Source organism: Scyliorhinus canicula, chromosome 6 (assembly GCF_902713615.1).
Source record: "Scyliorhinus canicula chromosome 6, sScyCan1.1, whole genome shotgun sequence".
NCBI classification, from domain to species: Eukaryota; Metazoa; Chordata; class Chondrichthyes; order Carcharhiniformes; family Scyliorhinidae; genus Scyliorhinus; species Scyliorhinus canicula.
In genome coordinates this window covers 112723175-112743964 of record NC_052151.1, presented here as the reverse complement: position 1 = coordinate 112743964, position 20790 = coordinate 112723175, and the positions used below count along the sequence as shown (strand labels likewise).

General features: G+C 46.8%; 1 protein-coding gene across 4 annotated transcripts in view; it reads left to right on the top strand.

Moving 5' to 3' along the window:
- The window catches only part of LOC119967401 (24-hydroxycholesterol 7-alpha-hydroxylase), a 63792-nt gene that overhangs the window by 7008 nt on the left and 35994 nt on the right, over positions 1–20790 (top strand). For all 4 annotated transcript variants that reach the window (XM_038799913.1, XM_038799914.1, XM_038799911.1 and 1 more), the window contains exons 2-6: positions 1980–2115; positions 8235–8409; positions 14875–15024; positions 16093–16186; positions 16714–16809. In XM_038799913.1, the coding sequence (XP_038655841.1) occupies positions 1980–2115; positions 8235–8409; positions 14875–15024; positions 16093–16186; positions 16714–16809 (651 nt within the window). The remainder of the gene's footprint in view (positions 1–1979; positions 2116–8234; positions 8410–14874; positions 15025–16092; positions 16187–16713; positions 16810–20790) is intronic.

Below are 20790 nucleotides of genomic sequence, written 5' to 3'. Positions count from 1 at the left end.
CTCCTACGCGATCCAGGTACAGAGGGCAGAGACACACCGCCACCTGGATCACTTACGACAATGCAAACAAACCACCAGCAAGTGGCCCGGAGGCCCCTCGCAGGACCCAGACGCCATCCCCCGTAATGCCAAGGAGGAGCCCCGAGACCAGAGGGGAACCTGAGGACCCCATCGAGTATTCTGCCTCCTGTTGACCGTCGAGGTGCCGGGAAGCCTGTGGCACACGTGGACCTGGCCAGCGACGGCGTGGACAGAGAGTACGAGCACCACTTGTACGAGCAGCCGTACTGGCTGGGCCATGCCAGCTGCGACGTAATTCGCAGAAGAGGCGGGTCACCGGTACACCACACATCTCCAAGACTGGCTGTACCTCCCCTGGAACTCCGCCCACAACCCAAGCGGCCACGGGACCCTCCGCCTGAGAACATGGACATTTCTCCGGACTTGGGTGGGGGTGGGTAAGGACCCCTACAGGGACAGAGCTGTTTAGCATCCACTTTCCCTCCTACACCTCTGAGTATTAGCTACTCAGGTGACTACTCAGGAGCTCCCGACAGAATATAAACCCTGACCTGGAAGCACTTTGGGGAAGGAACCCTGCGGAGAATGGAGAGGAGTGATTGTTGTCACTAGTGTGGAATAAAATGAGTTGTGCCCTGCCAGCCTGGCCTCTCATGGAGTCTTTGCCTCCATCTACAACACTCTTAAATTGAATAAGCTTTATATGGAAACTTTGCCCCCCCCCCCAGATTCAAGCACAAGGAGAAACATCCTCAGCATGTATCTTTGCAAGTTCCTCAAAATCTTGTATGTTCAACAAGATCTTCTCATTCCTTCGAACTCCAAAAAGTAAGGACCCAACCTTTCCTCGTAGGACAACCGTCAATCCCAGGAATCAACCTATGGAACGTTCCCTGAATTCCCTCCAATGCAAGCATATCCTTCCTTAAGTAAGGAGTCAATAACTAAACGCTGTATTCTCGGTGTAGTCTCACCAATGCTGTGTACAGTTGAAACAAAACTTCCCCACTTTTATATTCCGCCCCCCTTTGTAATAAATGCCTAAATATCACTTGCAATGGGCTTCTCTTCCTACTCCTGCACCATTACCTCTTGGCCTGTCCCAAGGATCTATTCTTTCTCCCAACTATTTCCTAACTACATTCTGCCTCTCAGCGACATCATCCGCACAACATTAATTTTCACATACACACTGCTAACTCCTAGTTCTACCTCACCACCTGCTATTGTAACTACTCCACTGTTGTTAAATTATCTTGCATCGAGTACTGGATGAGCAGAAATTTCTTCCTGTTAAATAATGGGAAGGCTGAGGCCATTGTTTTTGGCCCTTGCTCCAAAGTCAGTTCCCTAGCTCTCCCCCTCCCTGACCAAAACGTGAGATGAAAGCAGCTTTTTAATTTTGGTGCCATATTTGACCCCAAGATGAGTTTCTGATCACATTAATGTCACCAGTAAAACTGTCTTTTACGCCTCTGTAACACAATCTGACTTTGCCCCTGTCCCAACGCATCTGCAGATAACCTCATTCATGCCTAAGGGATTCATGGGCAAGGATCAAAGAGGAAGACTCATGAATTGAGCAAGAACATTCTTGCACTTACTGAGTTAGCTGCCAAAACCCTAAAAACACTTTCATGGAATCCCAACAGTGCAGAAGGAGGCCATTTGGCCCATCAAGCCTGTACTGACCCTCCGAAGGAGCACCCTACATAGGCCCACTCCCCACCCTATAACCCCACCCAACCTGCACAACCTTGGACACTAAGGAGCAATTTAGCATGGCCAATCCATCTAACGTACCCATCTTTGAATTGTGGGAGGAAACCGGAGCACCCAGGGGAGTTAATGGTTGATATTGATTAATTCTAATTGTATATTCTCGGGGATAAGATAAACTTCTCAGATTGTGCTCATTCACTCTGTTACATTTTTTTACAAAATGTTGTCATTTGTAGTATGGAGCAGTTTTTACCGTGGTGGCTGCTGGAAAGAGACTCACCTTTATTACTGAAGAGGAAGATTTTGAGATATTCTTTAAATCCAAAAATGTTGACTTTCAAGAAGCAGTACAAGAAGCTGTTTGGCATACTGGTAAGACATAAAATGGAAAATGTAATTAAATGTATTTCAGTTTGAGATCATTCTAACCTTAATATGTCTTTCAGCTACTTGAAACTGTTCCACCATTTTATGAGTTCATGTCTCCTTTAACTCTTCTCACTGCTTCATACCTTATAACCAGTTACCAACCCACCTTCACAATGTTGTATCCAATGCTATGTGCCTTCATCTTTGCTCCTGAATGCTTGTGTGGTGCTTGATCAAATGTTTTCTGAAGTCCATAAGGACAACATCTATGGCATTTTTATCTATCTCCTTAAAAATATTCAGCTCCATTAGTTAAAATAACCTCCCATTTATCACTTCCTTGTGTCTGTGTAAACTCTTCTTGCGACTACCACTTGCCTTATTTGTTGACCAGATACAAATAGAACTTTTACCCTTTTAGAATACCTATGCAAGACTTTTCTGCATTATTCACTATTTTTTCACCAGGGACAAAGTTTATTTTGTGAGAAATTACACATCATTTTATGATGCTAAATGCATTTTAGATGTCTGAATGGGGCAGCATGGTGGCGCAGTGGGTTAGCACTGCTATCTCAGGTCCCAGGTTCGATCCCGGCTCTGGGTCACTGAACGTGTGGAGTTTGTACATTCTCCCCGTGTTTGCATTGGTTTCGCCCCCACAACCCAAAGATGTGCAGGCTAGGTGGATTGGCCACACTAAATTGCCCCTTAATTGGAAAAAATGAATTGGGTACTCTAAATTTATTTTTTTTTAAATTTCAGATGTCTGACTAATCCAACTGGTTGTTGAAGTCACAGTTGTTGGATCGTACAATGGAAACCATGATAGCTTTATCCCTTTGGCTAGATAATGAGTCCAGTGCAAATATGTAAATTCATCTGCGTGACAAAACCTATTCCAAGGGTAAAAACCTCTGGCTTAAAGTCACTGTCCCAGGGATCTGCATGAGGATATTAACAATGTTAATGGTATCAAGATTAAATATTGCATTTCCTAAGTTTCCAAATCTATATTTTACAATTTTAGAAACAGAAAATTGGAGCAGGAGGAAGTCATTCAGCCCTTCGAGCCTGCTCTGCCATTCATTATGATCATGGTTGGTCATCCTACTCAATAACCTGTTCCCGCTTTCCCCCCATATTCATTGATCCTTTTAGCTCCAAGATCTATGTCTAATTCTTCTTGAAAATATACAATGTTTTGCCCTTAACTGCTTCCTGTGGTAACCAATTCCACAGGCTCGCCACTCTCTGGGTGACAAAATCTCTGCTCATCTCAGTCCTAAATGGTCTACCCCATATCCTTAGCTTTGAGACCTGGTTCTGAACTCCCCTGCCAATGGGGAACATCATTCCTACATCTGCCCTGCCTCGTCCTGTAAGAATTTTATAGGCTTCTATGAGCTCTCCCCTCATTCTTCTAAAATCCAGTGAACATAATCCTAACTGACTCAACCTCTCCTCGTACATCAGTCCTGCCATCCCAAGAATAAGTCTGGTAAACCTTCACTGCACTCCCTCAATAACAAGAACATCCTTCCTCAGCTACGGAGACCAAAATTGGTGTTGCCTCACCAAAGCTCTATATCTGCAGCAAGATATCGCTGTTTCTGTATTCAAATCCTCTCGCTACCAAGGCCAACATACCATTTCCCTTCTTCACCACCTGCTGAACCTGCATGCTTACCTTCAGTGTCTGGTACACTAGGACACCCAGGTCCCGTTACACATTCCTCTCTCTCAATCTATAGCATTCCGATAATAATCTGCTTTCTTGTTCTTCCTACCAAAGTAGATAACCTCACATTTAACCATATTATATTGCATCTGCCGTGCATTTACCCACTCTCAACCACAGTGACGCATCTCTGCATCCTCCTCACAGCTCACCCTCCTACCCAGCTTGTATCATTTGCAAATTTAAATATTACATTTAGTTCCCTTATCTAAATAATTAGTACACATTGTGAATAGCTGGGGTCCTAGCACTGGTTCCTGTGGTAGCCCATGAGTCACTGCCCATCACTTGGAAAAAGACCCGTTTATTCCTACTCTTTGTTCCCTGTCTACCAACCAGTTTTCTATAAAACATATTAAAGCATTTTAATTTTACACGGTAATGTGGGACCTTTTCAATAGCCTTCTGAAAGTCCAAATAAACCACATGCACTGGCTCTCCTTCATCAACTCTACTAGTTACAGCCTCAAAAAATTCCAATATATTTGTCAAGCAGGATATCCCTTTCATTAATCCATGCTGACTCTGTCCAATCCTGCCACTGTCTTCCAAAGTGCTCTGCTATTAAATCTTTTATAATGGACTCCAGCATTTTCCCCTCTACTTTGTGTCAGGCTGACTGATCTATAATTCTGGAAGGCACCAACATTTGTCTTCACCAATCTTTTTCTCTTCTCATAGCTACAGAATCGTTTATGTCAGTTTTTATGTGCCCTGCTAACTTACTCTCACACTCTATTTTCCCCATCTTAATCAATTTGTTTGTCCTTTTCCCTTGTAAACCATGTTTTGGACCACTGGCCGTTCACCCTCCCCCTTCAGAATATCCTGTAGTCACAAGAGGTGAAAGGGATCCACATCTCATTTCATTTGTCATCAGCATTTTGCCAATTTCTTATACATGGATTTGCCATTCTGTAAAACATAATAAAAACAATAATATATACTGTTTTTAAAAATTATGCGCATTGAGTTCAATTTGTATAATTTAGATCTTTGTACTTTTTTACTCTGTGTTAGTAGTGTCTTAATGGGGGTCAGAATTAAAGTTCCATCAAATATTCTTTTTCAATTCATTGAGTTTGATTGAGGGCTGAATAATGGGAAGAATTATGTCTTTGACAGGACCTTTAAAATAAAGTGAAATTAGTCCATTGGTATTAAGAATTAGTTTACTTGGTGAATGACTGGTCCATCTGGCAGATTTTGTTTGGCCCTTGATCCTTGCTCTTTACTGATTTAGTTGACCTCACTATGCTTGGAGACTGGGTAACAGTTGATCTTGTAATCCTTGAATTGAGGAGGAGAAATCAGCCAAGGTCACCACTTCAGCAAGTTTTGTTGTTGTCCATTGTGAATGAAGGGAGACAGCAGAATTGGGCTTGGTCTGTTGTTAATTGACTGTAGTACAGTAGCACAGCAACGAGTCCTTGCATTGAGAAAATTGAGAACAGGGCAGAACATCCCTGAAACTTCTCCTGATCTCCATGTTTTCAGGATTTTTGAAGAAATATTAGCAGAAGATTTGGAATTCCTGACAGTAGAATAAAATGCATTGCAGAATCGCCAGAACTAGAAGCAGACTGAAAATTGCCAGTAACTTTTTATGTTCCTCAACTCTGTCAGCAGGTTCTGTTAATTACACAGGTGTATTCAGTGGTTCTCAAACATTTATGTGTGGAGAGCCTCCTGTAAATATTGTCAGATTCCTGCAACACCATGGTTTAATTTCCAATAGACTTTCTGGGTTACCTGAAGAAAACATGTTTTTATGGCAGAGACTATTTTAATAACGCAAATTATTCCTTAGTAAGCCTAACACATATTTTAAAATATATTAATGAACTTACTAACATCTATTGACCTCCGGATCCAACCAACTTTAAAATCTCTGATCCAGATAAGGGGTTTCCAACGTATACTGCAGTCATAGTTATGCCAGTATCGCCTGTCTGTCGTATATTGACCGTGAAAATACAGCAATAACAACAGTGAGACTATCAGCTCCTACCATTATCAATTAGACTGAAACCTGTGACAGTGAATCCTGTCATAAGAAGAAACAACTAGCCATGACTCAAATATTCTGCATTCAAGTATATATATCCTTCACACTGTGAACTCTGTCCTCCGCTTTCACCCCTTTTTTGTTTCTATCAATTTATTTTCATTTCTTCCATTGATCTGTTTTCCCCTCACCCTTGCCCCCCCCCCCCCACTCCACTTGGGCCATCTTTTCCCACTTCCTAGTTGCCCTTTGACACATTGCTCACCTTTGTTCTGCCATTCACACATTCTAATCTCCCTTTATAGAATAGAGGGATTCGGACCCCGGAAGTGCAGAAGATTTTAGTTTAGACAGGCAGCATGGTCGGCACAGGCTTGGAGGGCCAAAGGGCCTGTTCCTGTGCTGTACTTTTCTTTGTTCTTTGTTTATTTGCCACTAACAGTACCCTTCTTAGCCATAATCACCCCCATTTACATTCCTTTCGTCTTCTGCCCTCAACATCTTTGTCAATCTCCACCTGGCCTTCTATCCAGCCCCACCTTTCCATGCCCCCCCCCCCCCCACTACAGTATAAATCTGACCCTAATTCCAGTTCTCTTTAGCTTTGACAAAGAGTCATCCAGACTCAAAACTTTAGCTACCTTTTCTTTCCACAGATGCTGCCAGGCCTGCTGAGATTGTCCAAAATTTTGTTTTTGTTTCAGATTCCAGCATCCACAGTAATTTGCTTTATATCCTTGTAGTTCCCCAAAATAGCTTTTCCCTTAGCCTTGCAAATTTTCGTCTTTGAATACTTCCCCGATTCACTTTGGAAAGCTATCATTAAATCTATTTCCACCACCCTTTCGGGCAGTGCATTCCAGTTCATGACAATTTGCTGTGTGAAGACAGTTTCTCCTCATTTCGCCTCTGTTACTGTTGGCAATTACCTTAATCTGTGGCCTTTGTTTACCAACATTTCTGCCACTGAATACAGTTATTCTTTATTCACTCTTAATAAAACAGTTCATGATTTTGAACACGTCTATTAAATGTCACCTTAACTTGCTCTGTTCTAAGGAAAACAACCCAGTTTCTCTACTCCCTACACATAACTGAAGTCTTGTATCCCTTGTACAATTGTAGAAAAATCTCCTTCCATCCTCTAAGGTCTGACAACCTTCCAAAATGTTGTGCAAGAAATTGGACACAACTCTAACTGGACCCTAATCAGTGATTTATAAAGATTTAGCAGAACTTCCTTGCTTTTATACTGTGCGGCTCTCTTTATGAAACAAAGGATCCTGTGTGTCTTCTTAACAATCTTCTCAACTTGTCCTTCAAAGATTTGAGTATGTCCACCCCCAGGTCTCTTGTGCTCCGGTTTCCTCCCACAAGTCCCGAAAGACGGGCTTGTCAGGTGAATTGGACATTCTGAATTCTCTTTCAGTGTACACAAACAGGCTCCAGAGTGTGGTGACTAGGGGCTTTTCACAGTAACTTCACAGTAACTTAATTGCATAGTTAATGTAAGCCTACTTGTGACAATAATAAAGATTATTATTATGTTCCTGCACCCTTTTTAATATTATACCATTTAGTTTATGTTGCCCTTCCGCTTGGTTCCGACTAAAGTGCATCATATACCACTTTGTATCTAAGATAGCATCGTCAAATATCTGAGGGACACTGAACCACAACTTGTGCTGTGATTTTATCATGGGGCAGGGTGAGGAGGCAGGCCTCATGTCAGCCTCAGCCGAGACAGGGATTGAATCCGATGGTGTTGTTATTATTCTGAGCCACACGCTAGCTGTCCAGCCAACTGAGCCAACTGACATCCCCATTCGCCTTCATTCTGCATTAAATTGCATCTGCCATATGTCTGCTGATTATTGGGCTTCAAATTTCCTCGTAAGTTAATTATGTGGCACTTTATTAAACACCTTTTCAAAGCTCTTCTGCACAATATTTACTACACTGCGTTCATGTTCTCTTTCTGTTACTTCATAAGCATGGTAGCACAGTGGCTAGTACAATTACTTCACAGTTCCAGGGTCCCAGGTTCAATTCCCGACTTGGGTCATTGTATGTAGAGTCTGCATGTTCTCCCCATGTCTGAGTGGGTTTCCTCCGGATGCCGTACTTTCCTCCCACAGTCCAAACATGTGCAGGTTCGGTGGATTGGCCATGATAAATTGCCCGTAGTGTCTAAAAAGTTTAGATGGGGTTACTAGGTTACGGGGATAGGGTGGAGGAGTGGGGCTTATTACGGTGCTCTTTCCAAGAGCTGGTGCAGACTCGATGGGCTGAATGGCCTCCTCCTGCACTGTAAATTGTATGATATGAAATGTAAGAAACAAGTTTATTCATTTTTCAATTACCTGCCAACAGCTTCTATTAGCAAAGAGAGTTTTTATAAGAGCCACACTGCAGTTCATGACATGCTGAAAGGGAGATTGGCTCCATCTAGATTGCACCTGTTCTTTGCTAATCTGTCAAGGGAGTTCTGTGAACATCTCATACACCTTGGAACCAAAGGCACTGACAACTTGTATGACCTCATCTGGTAAGTAACTGCAACCGCGACCTAGTGCAAAAAATGCTCTGTGAAATTCATATGTTATAAATACTGACTTCCATGTTTGTCCATCTCAGGAATTACTTCACAGTTCCAGGGTCCCAGGTTCAATTCCCGACTTGGGTCACTGTATGTAGAGTCTGCATGTTCTCCCCATGTCTGAGTGGGTTTCCTCCGGATGCTCTACTTTCATTGTTGACCGAGCCCACCAGGATGCCCGGGCAACGGGGTTCGCTGCCATCGATGGTATGGCTCGGGTTCCGGGGTTGATCGACATGATGCATGTCCCCCTACGAGCACCAGCTGATGACAGGCTGCTCTACACCAACCGAAAGGGGTTCCATGCGATGAACATGACCACCACCTGCACATTATGCATGTCTGCGCCCGATACCTGGGCAGTGTGCACCATGCCTACATTCTGGCACACTCGATGATTCCTGACATGTTCGAGACCCCCTACTCTCCCCTCCGGCTGGGAGATTGGCTCCTGGGCGACAGGTGTTATCCACTGTGGTCATGGCTGATGACACCTTTCTGGAGGCCACAGACCAGCGCAGAAAACCGCTACGCCAACACCCATACAATTACCTGGGGTGTGATCAGGCAGTGCTTCGGCCTCCTGAACATGCAGTTCAGATGCCTGGACCGCTCTAGAGGGGCTTCCAATATGAAGTTGGGAGGGTCGCCCGCTTTGAGCCCTAACACTACGTTGTAATAATAATCTTATTACTGTCACAAGTAGGCTTACATTAACACAACAATGAAGTTACGTCTTGGTGGTTCCCCAGACGTGGAGTGGAGCTGGCCTGCTGTGATTCCCGCCCTGCGATCTGGGTCCCCATTGGCGGTCGTCTTCTGGGGCTACCAGGCCTGGATGGGCCCAGATGGCGTGGTGCCGCCCTGTTTTTCCTGCTGCCCATCAGATGCACCAGGGGCAGGAGGGGGTGAATCCGAGGTGCTGCCGTGTTCTGGCACCTCCCTAGCGGGAGTCACCAGCACGTGTCCCAGCACCTCCTCCTCCCTCAGGGTGCCCGATGTCCCCGGGCTATGTTACAGGATGGGGGTGTGAGCAGAGCTATCCCCGGAGGCTCCCCTGCTATCTGCGCTGCCAGTCCTGGAGGCCCGCTCTGGCCTCGACCACAGTCTGCATGCTTGCAGCCATGGAGCACAGGGAGTGGACCATCTCCATCTGGGACTGCACCAACACCCATTCTCTGTGCCACCACCTTCTGGGTTTGTGTTACATCAGCCAGTGACTGCGCCATCTCCCTCTGGGACTGGCCCACCTCCTTCTGTGTCAGTGCCACATTGGCCAGCGCCTGGGCAATGCTGGCGACGTTCCCAACCATGGCCTACTGTGACTGGGCCATGCTCAGGAGGGCCACTGCGATGTCCAGGTAGCTCTGGCACATGGTTGCCTGTGAGGCGGCAACACAGTTCTGGGCCTCAGCCAGTGCCTGCACAGAATGCCCCAGTACTTGGACATGCTGATCCATAGCCAAAACCATTGCCCCCACCGCAGACGCCACCCTTGTGGTGTTGGCCTGGGTGGCACGCATGGTCGGCACCACCTCCTGCTCCTGCACGCAGTTGGGCTCCTCCAACTGCACCTGCAGGCACTGGATGCTCGCCGACCACCCCTCATATTATCCCTGGCTCGGCGACTACATCTCCACAACCGATGGTGATTGTCTGTTCCAGGTGCCCAAAATCCATCTGGACGGCAGCTCGTTCCTGGGTCCCGCCTGCCTGCCCTCTGACCATCCATCCCTCGGGTGCTCCTACCTCCACCTACTGTACCGGATCAGCTGTGTGGTGCACACCAGAGGGTGTCCCAGGAGCCTTTTCACTAAAGTGTCCAACCATGATGAGTGTCTCTGGGATGGTGGAGGGTGTCAGATACAGTTGTGACGGGAAATCTACGTCACCCTTGGATTTGAGCTCCGAGGTGTCCTGTGTCTTGGGTGGGGGGGGCTGGCGTCCGAGCTGCTTTCTGCCTCGGAGCTCTGCTCGCAGTGGGCTCTCCGGCTGTGGGGGCGGAGGACACCAGATGGACCTGCCCCCATCTGCAGCAAGTCCTGTAAGACGCAAGACAAAACGCATGATTAGACCACGGGCCAAGGGGAATGCAGATGGTGGAGGTGATGGTGGTGCGAGGGTGAAGGTGGTGGGGAGGGGGTGGGGTTGAGGGAGGGTTTGACATGCGTGTCACGGGGAACCGTAACTAAACAGGGTCTCACTTCCACACCTGCGGCTGCAGTCCACCCCGGCGACCTCCCTTTTCTCCGGGCCGGCGACCATGTCCAGGGCACTCTGCCTTGCCACGTTCAGTGGTCACAAGTCCGGCAGTGCACCCCCCCCCTCCCCAGTCTTCTCCCGCTCCTGGCGCTTGTAAGCGGGCTTCTCCTGGGGGAGAGGAGGAAAACAGAAAACGTGCAGTTTTTTCCGGCTCTGCTGGCCGGTCCAGATGGCGTTGCTGGTGGCGCTCACCGCCTCTCCTACCTGCGCCCAGGCACGTGAATAGCGGCGGCTGGCAGCCTCTTTCCCAGGCCAGGGTACAGGGTCATCTGCCTCTCCTCCACTGCATCTAGGAAGGTTTGCAGTTCAGCATCCGTGAAGCGAGGGACCGCGGGTCTTGCTGCGATCTTGTTTGCTGGGTTGGTGTGTGTTGGGGAGTGAAGTGTGTTTATGCGGCTGCAGCTTGTCAGCTTCCTGAGTGTCAATCACGAAACTGGACAGTCCGGCACCGTTTCCCATTGGAATCGATTGTGTCCCACGTGGCACCAGTGCTAGCCCCTTAAGAGTAGCAGAATCGGCCCAGGTGCGGTGCCAGTTTTGCTGTCTTGGAAGTCCATGAGTTCTGTGCCGGCGTCTCGGAAAAGGACAGTCCGGCCCAGGATTTGCACTGCCCGTCAAACACATTGTGATTCTCCAGGTCCGCCCGCTCCGTCGGCCTTGACAGGGTTCCCGGCCTGTGCCAGTGCAAAAATACAAAGTGCTCATCTGCATTCATTTGAATGCTTTTATCGGATTGGGAGCGCGAGACAACCGCTGCCTCTGATTCTCCCGTCCCCAACTCCCAAGTCGGGAGTCACGTAAGTGTGATTGCTGTAAGTATTTACAAACAGGTTCCCGGCACCATGAACTATGAAGGGAAGTAAGAAAGTAAGTAACCTTCCAAATGTTCGCATTGGTGACGAGGGATTGCACTCTGGGTGGAGGGGCGGGGGGAAATCCCCCTCAGGATGAGGTGCTATCGCTGAACCTCTTAATGGTGCATTGAAAGGCTAGCAACTCATTACTTTGATGTAACTTTCAGGAAGGTGTATGATGTCAGTTTCATTCAAGAGCTGTGAGCTCTGCTGCTCGTGTAGATTTCCATGCACCTGGTGCATCTGGAGACCCTCATAGCTGTATAAACGCTCCATTAAAAGGGATGGGCGCGATCATGGTTATTCTCAGGACCACCAAGTGTTGGGACACCTCATTAGACACCTTAAGTGCACAGCTCCACATTAGATGAAGCAGGAGGTTTGCAGAGCTTAGTTCACACAAATAACAGATGCAGCAGCCCCTGCTGAAGTCCTCCTTGTCATACAGCCTCTGTCAGAGTAAAGACCATGGGCGGTATTCTCCGCTCCCGATAAAAATCGGGATGGCTCTCGTGAAATCGGCAGAGCTTCACGACGGCCTAAGGGCCCGCTCCCCGCACCTAATTCACCCCCACCCGGGGGGCTAGGAGCGGGCCCCCGTCGTTCCCGGTCGCAACCTCGTCGCTCCGGAAATGACGTGGAAACGGCGCTTTTCTGATGTCAACCGCGCATGCGCGGGTTGCCGGTTCCAACCCGTGCATGCGCGGCTGACATCAGCGCGCAGACGGCACAAACCCGTGCATGCGCGGTGCCGTCTTTCTCCACCACCGCCCAGCAAGACTGTGGCGGCTTGACCTTGCCGGGCGGCGGAGGGGAAAGAGTGCGTCCGTTTTGGACGTTGGCCCGACGATCGATGGGCACGATCACGGGCCTGTCCCCTCCCGAGCACAGTCGCGGTGCTCCCGTCCAAATCGGGCCCCTAGATGCCCCAAACGGGCATCTGGCACCCGTTTCACGTATGCAGCGACCAGGTGTGGTTGCTGCTGTGGTGAAACGGGTGTGAAGGGCCGGCCGCTCGGCCCATCGGGCTCAGAGAATCGGCGTTCGCCGTGAAAAACGGCGAGCGGCGATTTTTCTGAGCGGGGGGGGGAGAATCGCTGGGGGCGCCAGGGGGGTGGAAAAAATGCCAGGAGGCCCTCCCACGATTCTCCCACGCCACGTGGGGAGCGGAGAATTCCGCCCTTAATTGTTGAGACAGTCAGCTAATGCTTTCGTGAGGCTCAGGCACCTGTCCTGGGCCTACAGGTCAATATAGCCCCATTTGTATCATACAGTGTTAGTTTATGCATCATAGATCCGCCCTGGAGACCTGAACTGCTTTCTGACACAACCTCTGTGTTAAACATTGGCTGCATATATCAATTCCTATAGCAGCTGAGATTATTCATGATGACACCACCTTGCCCCTTGCCTGAGGTGTGGTGATCCTCAGGTTAAATCACCACCAGTCAGCTCTCCCCCTCAAAGGGGAAAGCAGCCTATGGTCACCTGGGACTATGGCAACTGTACCTTTACCTTATATGATTGCTGCAAAACTCTCAAAAACTACCATCTTTAGGCAGTGCCCTCACTTCAGCTTCTGAACATAGAGTTGCTTGCCAGCACAGTATGAACATCTCCACCACACAAGTAGCTGCCACAGTTCTAGCAAGAATGCACAAGGATCACTCAATAAGGACCCCCCCCCCCCCCCCCCCCCCCTAATAGATTCCCTGGGAAACGCAGGAGAAGGCCACATAGCCCATTGCAAACACCTTCTGTTGCGGCCACTGGCTCCCTATTTGTTCGGGCTGGTTTGTGAGGAATGAAAGGAAGGGGTGGGTGCAAATCACTGGCGGGGACAGGGCTGCAGTGTCAAGAAAATGTCCTGGAAAGTGTCAGAGGGTGGGGTTTGGTGGCAAATGGCTGAAAATCATTGTTAAAGTGCCTAGTTATTCAGTGGCTGCCCCGCTGTTTGGAGTGTAGCTACTTGTCAGGTCGAAGGTGGCATGATGTTCCATGCTGGTCATCCACAAGCATCCTTGCTCACCTCCGCAATCACCTGTGTCACATTCCTGCTCGCCTCCAGCCCCTTATCAACTTCCCATCATCAATCAGATTCCAGCTATCCCCCAGGTTCAGTATCCAATCATGGCTCAGGGGAAGAGGTAGTCACAGGCAGGGCTTGATCCTCATGGCAATGGGACTACAGAGGGTCACCTGGAATGCAGGTTTGGCATCAGGTGCCAGAGGTTAGGCTTGGGGATGATGCCAGGGACATACAGGTGGGTCCTCACCTTGGAAGCTCGAAGGAGATAATTCATCTTTCTGTGACATTGCAGGTCCTCCTTGTGACACTGCCAGCATTTACAGCATCTGCCACCTCATCCCCCACTTGGGACATGACATGGGCTTGGTGCCTTCGGCCCACCCTGGGAATAAGATGTCCCCCCCCCCCCCCCCCCCCCCACACAGTGTCCAATATTCTATCGATGTCCACATCCAGGAATGTTGGTGCAGCTCTTCATGCAGCCATCTTCTTGGCTGGAATGATAGTCTGTGCTGAGGCGAGCGTTTAAAAGCTGCTCCAGCTTATCAAGGACAATCACTCACCCGGGGAATGAGGAATCCGGCGAGATTTACGCTGGCGCAGTGATTGACCATTTGCATGAACTGAATCTCAGTTCTTTAGCACTCCTAGCGCCAGCAGGAATCACGCTGGTTTTCCTGCTACTGCAAGCACTTAGTCTCCAATCGGGTGAATTACACCCATGGTGACTTATTTTGACATAGCCAATTATTTGCAACTCCGTAATTGAATGCCTTTGATAACAGCTTCGCGTTGTTAGACATTTGTCCTTGATATGCCACCTAATGTCCAAAAAGACAATATTACCTGATGCAAGAATTGTAAAAAGTTCTGATGGGATCACCATGGGTTTATTTTCACTGTGTACTGTTACGGGAATATTGACTGCCTGAGGGACTCTGGGAATAATGCCGTGCTTCATCTGCTGCCTTAGCTGAAGTAAGAAAAGCACTTTTAATTTGAACTGAAATATTTTCATTTGTGCTTTTTTCCTGTTTCAGAAGCACTTTTATTCACAAGGACAAAAGCCTCCAAATGTAAACTTCCTCTGTTACACAAAAACAAGAATTATAATTTAAATAAACATTGCTACACCTACATTAAACCCATCACACAATTATTTTCAATGAAAACAAACGGGAATGTAATTCATATTTTTACATGGAATTTCATTTTTAGAGGATCAGCTAATCCTTGTACAAGAAATTTATTTTTTTCACTTCTTGACAGGCATAGTATGTATCCTGCTGTTGTCAACAATCTGTTTGGAAGAGGCATCTGCCCAACTGATGGAAACACCGTTAGGGAGTTTGAAGATCATTTCCAGAAGTTTGATAGAGATTTTGAATTTGGTTCCCAGTTACCGGAATTTTTACTGAGGTAAATAATTCATTTTATTTCAGCCATATATTTGGAGTTAGAGTTAGCAGGGGTGAATCTTCTGTTGAGGTTCTCATGCTTATTCACTGCAATGCTGGCTGCAAAATCCTTGGAAACATGGTTGATACGGTGAGCCAAAGTAAGGTTCAGATCTTGAATATACCAACTGCTCAATGGCTTTGAGCATGATTTGCTATTCTTGTTCCAGCACTGTGGTTTAGAATTGTAGAAATTTACCCACAGAAAGAAGGTAGCCATCGCATGTGTGCCGGCCATAAAAAGCATGTCCCATTTGCTGATTCTTAGTCTTAGCTCTGTAGTTTACAACACTTCAAGTGCATATTCAAGTACTATTTGAATATGAGGATTTCTGTGCCTTTTGGGGAGTAAGTTGAAGACACACATCATCTTCTGGGTACAAAATATCTCAACTCCCCTTTAATTCTTGTACCAATTATTTTACACCTAAGCTCATGATTATTGAACTTTCTGCTGAGTTCCTTCCTATCCACTCTTTCTAGGCCCATCATGATTTTATATATCTCAGTTAAATCTCCTCTCAGCTTCCTATGTTCCAGAGAAAACAATCCCAGCCCATCTAATCTTTCTTAATAGCTAAAACTTTCCAGTACTGGCAACATCCTCGTAAATCTCCTTTGTACCCTCTCTAGTACAGTCACATCTTCTGTATCCTCTCTAGTGCAATCACATCCTTTGTATCCCGTCTAGTGCAATCGCATCCTTTGTACCCTCTCTAGTACAGTCACATCTTCTGTATCCTCTCTAGTGCAATCACATCCTTTGTATCCCGTCTAGTGCAATCGCATCCTTTGTACTCTCTCTAGTGCAGTCACATTCTGGTAAACATGTTAACATGTTAGACAGTTTCTGGGATACATTTGGTTACTATCATTTTGATAATCAGTGCAAGATTTCCATGATAATCATGCAGTGATTATCTGGCCTAACCAATGACGCTCACATCCCATAAATGAAGTTTAAAAATGACCCTTCTTCATCTAAGTAAGTAAAATTCTGGTTTGTTTATCATTCAACTTTTATCTGCAGAGACTGGGCTAAATCCAAGCACTGGCTTCTGTCTTTATTTGAAAGTATTGTCGCCAAGGTTGAACAGGTGAAAGTCGCTGATGACAACTCAAAGGTAACATAGAATTTCTGTAATGTGAGCCCACCTTAAAATAAATGCCACCAAAATGTGACCTGTTTATTAGAACATAGCAAGCATATTGTAACTTAGACACACTATCCTGTATATTTCCTGTTCACACTGAAAATATCCATTAATTAAGACTGGATTACAACTGAATAGTGTTTAAACGAATTAAGATGGAACAGTGAGACGTGGTGATTTTATTATATGTTAAAGTAAATTCATAGGATCATTTATTATACTGAATCAAATTTTTCAGCTAATTTCAAATTTGCGAAGTTGATATAGGTAATGTTCATTGATCATATATATTTTAATTTCAATTAATTTTTGATCAGATTCGTAAAGTCCTTTTGAATGTGAATTATGTTACTGCTGTTGTTAATGCCATTCGATATCTATGACATTTCATGGGAATGGAACTTCCTATTCCTCATCAGTCAGTTTTTTCTTTACTTTGCATGTTAAATAACTATTGCTTCAGTAGTGTTGACACCATAAATTTATATATTTTCCAGACTTTGTTGCAACACCTGTTAGATACTTTGAATGGGAACGCTACTGCTAATTACAGTTTACTGATGCTCTGGGCTTCCCAAGCCAATGCACTTCCTGTGAGTACCATATTGAAATATCATCTGACATTTGCCTGCCCAAATAAATCAACTTAAATTGTGAAATCACCCAGACTCAGGTGCACTGAAGGTTTACCTGACCTTCAGAAAATCTGAACATTGTACCAGTTATAGCTCGATTGGCAGCACTCTCATCTCTGAGTCAGGAAGGTTGTGGGTTCAATTCCAACTCCAGGATTTAAACATAGGCTGTTACTCCAATGCAGTACTGAGGGAATGCTGTATTGTCAGAGGTCCTGTCTTTCAGATGACGCATTTAAATGAGATCTTGTCTGCTATAAGGTGGATAGAAGAGAGATCATGGTACTATTTTAATGTAAAGTGGGGTAGTTATCATAGAATCCCTAAAGCACAGAAGGAGGCTATTTGGCCCATCAAGTTTGCATTGACTCTCCGAAAGAGTTTCTTGCCCAGGCCCACGTAACATACACCTGCACATCAAGAGACAATTTAGCATGGCCAATCCACCTAACCTGAACATCTTTGGACTGGTGTCCCAAAAAATATTTATCCCTCAATCGGCATCATAACAACAAATTATCCGGTAATGGTCATATTGTCCTTCGTGGGAGTTTGCTGTGCAGAACTTGGCTGCTGCATTTCCTGTGTGACCAGTGACTATACTTCTGGCTGTGATGGACACATCTGATGGTTGTGAAAGGCGCTATACAAAGGCAAGGTTTTTTCAAGCTGAATAAGGGATTGTTTGCAATATGCCGGGGACCAATTTATTTTTAGGAATCAAGTTCTGCATTTTATTTGGAAAATGTTTTTCAGCTACAGGTACTTTTGGAACAAGAAGTAGTCCTTCCTTTTGAATAGCCTGTGAGCATCATTGGCAAGGCCAACATATATGCCCCACCTTCATTGCCCTTTCGAAGGTGGTGATGAGCCTCCATCTTTTTTTTTTAATGAACATTCTTTGGTATTATAACAACAACACAGTAAATAATGTACATGAAACTATAAACATAGTGCAAAAGCCGTCTCCCTCCCTTACAGGTCCCACGTTTATTAACCCCCTACTCTAAGCTAAACTAACCCCCCCCCACCTCTGCTGACGATTAATTTTCCGCAAAGAAGTCAACGAACAGTTGCCATCTCCAGGCGAACCCTAACAGTGACCCTCTCGGGGCGAACTTGATTTTCTCCAAACAGAGAAAGTTAGCCATGTCAGTAAGCCAGGTCTCTGACTTCGGGGGCCTGGAGTCCCTCCAAGCTAATAATATCCGTCTCCTCCTGGATTCCCTGGTCTTCCGACACAGCGGAAATCGGCACCTCTGGACTCAGCGCCACCCTTCCTTTTAACACCGTGGATACGACATCTGCAAACCCCTGCCTAAATCCCCTAAGCTTCGGACATGCCCACAACATGCGGACATGGTTCGCTCGTCCTCCCACACATTTTGCACACCTGCCTTCCACCCCAAAGAATCTGCTCATCCAGTCCACGATCATGCGAGCCCGATGAACGACCTTAAATTGTATCAGGCTGAGCCTGGCACATGTTGCGGACGCATTGACTCTACTCAACGCATCCGCCCATAGACCATCCTCTATCTCTCCTCCCAGCTCCTCCTCCCACCTGCGCTTCAGCTCCTGGGTATGTGTCTCCTCCTACCCCATAAATTCCTTGTAAATGTCCGAGATGCTCCCTTCTCCTACCCACCCTCTGGAATCCCTCTTAGCGGTAGGAGTGGGAAGGTTGACACCTGTTCAATTAGGAAGTCCCGCACCTGCAGATACCTGAATTAATTTCCCCTCACCAACCCAAACCTCTCTAGCGCCTTCATACTCGGAAAGCTCGCCTCTATAAACATATCCCCCATTGTTGCTTGCAGCTGCCTGGAGGCTGTGTGTTTCTTTGCTGTCGCCTCTTTCCTTTTGTGACCTGGAGTAAGGAAAGGCAGGATGGTAAGATGACCTGTTGGCTGGGCTGGAGATGGGGAAGGGGAGCTCTTTCTCACTTCTGGCGTGCTCTGGGTTGGTGCGATTTTCCACTGCTGGGGAGTCTACTGCTGGGAACTGCAGGAGGGAAAGAGAGAGGCGGAATAATCCAAATGAGCAACTTGATGAAGGTGTTAAAGAAATGCTTTTGCAGATTGTTGGTGATTTTGTTGTGAGTGTGGTGAGTGCTGCACGTCAACTAGCATATCGCCGCAAGTCAAACATGCTGGACATCGAGGCTGTTTAACTGCACCTCAAACACCAGTGAAACATTTGGATACCAAGCTTTGGTTCTGATGAGATTAGGCCATATGGGCAGGCCTGTACAATGGATGCTCATGGGCAGATACTGATACGTAAAACGACCGGACAGCAAGGATCCTTCATTCTGCTGAGGACCTGTGAGCGGTTATACAGCCTGTTTGGTTTTCTTTGTACAAATGAACTGTTGTAGCTTTGCGTTTGCATCAATATTCTGCAGTGGAATTGTACTTGTGTGTGTAAGGCATGGTGCCTTTTCCTTGGTGATTAATGGTTAGTGTGTGATTTGTGGACTGTTAAGTAGTTGGTTTTCATCTCTTTGTATAAAGGTACAGTTGATAGTTTAAGAAACAAAATATTCTCAAGTGCATTATCATGTGTACATGTGCCATGTCTCAGACGAGTTTTATTGCACAGCATTCCAATCAAACTGAGGCCTGAGCATTTTGCCTGAACTCTGGGAGCGTCAACAGTACAGAAGCAGCAGCCAACAATCAAACACCCAAGAGCTGGGCCTCAGCACTGGGGATATTCCCACCACCAGAGAATGTGTGTATCAGGGGAGGGTACCTGGGCAAGGTCCCCCTCAGGTTCTTGACAGGGGTCTGGGGTACAGGGGCTCCTGATGTGGCCAGGAGTAATTGTGCGGGGCAGGGTCCTCCAGCACAACTGGTTCGGTGGACGGCACTCGAGGTAAGGTGGGATACGTAAGGGTGGGGGATGCTCAGGGAATTTGAGAGACCCATGCTGATTGTCAGTCTCTTTCCTTCTCCAATTCCTTACAATGACCCTACAATGGCAGCCCTCGTGGTGCTGGTGGAATCCTAGGCGGCCAGGCGCTGGAGAAGGCGGCAGCAGCATCGACACAGGCTTGAGGCGCGCCCCATGTGCAGGGAGCCGTTGCACATCCTTCACACCCGGCCATTCATCAGGCCAGGAAGGGACCCAGAGGGGGATGCCGGCGACTGCCCAAGGTGTACAGGCATCGTTGGTCGTTCGAGGAGACATCGGACAGCATGTGCCGCAGGACATTCAGACTCATCAAGGAGACATACGACATCTGTGCCATGTCCATACGGACTTGGCATGCTGTGGAAGAGGAGGACACCCGGCCATCCATCAGGCCGTGAATGTCACTGCAGCCCTGAACCTTTATGCATCGAGTTCATTCCAGGGTTTGAGCAGAGACTGATATGGCATTTCACAAGCTACAGTCCACAAGTGCATTTGTGAAATCATAGATGCCCTGTATGTCCAGGCAACTGATCATATAAACTTTGAGCTGCACCAAACCAATCAAGATGCCCGGGAAGCAAAATTCCCCACCATCGCTGGGATGCCCCAGGTCCAGGGGGTAATAAATGGCACGCATGTCGCCTTGTGCACACTGGGGCATAATTAACAGGAAGGGTTTCCACACCCTGAAAGTAAAATTCCTGTGCGACCACCACCTCCGGATCATACAAGTATGTGCATGCTTCCCAGGAGGTGCGCATTACATCTACATCCTGGGACACCCGGAGATCCTCTGCGGCTTTGAGTACCACCCCAGGATAATGGGTTGGCTCTTATGGGATAAGGGGTATCTGCTGAGGTAATGGCTAATGATGCCAGTGTGGAGGCCGGAGACCCGATATAATGAGGCCCATGTTGCCATCCCTGCGTCGCACAGCTCAAAATAGATTCTTTAATAAAAAAAGAAATTTAGAGTACCTAATTATTTTTTTTTCCCAGTAAGAGGCAATTTAGTGT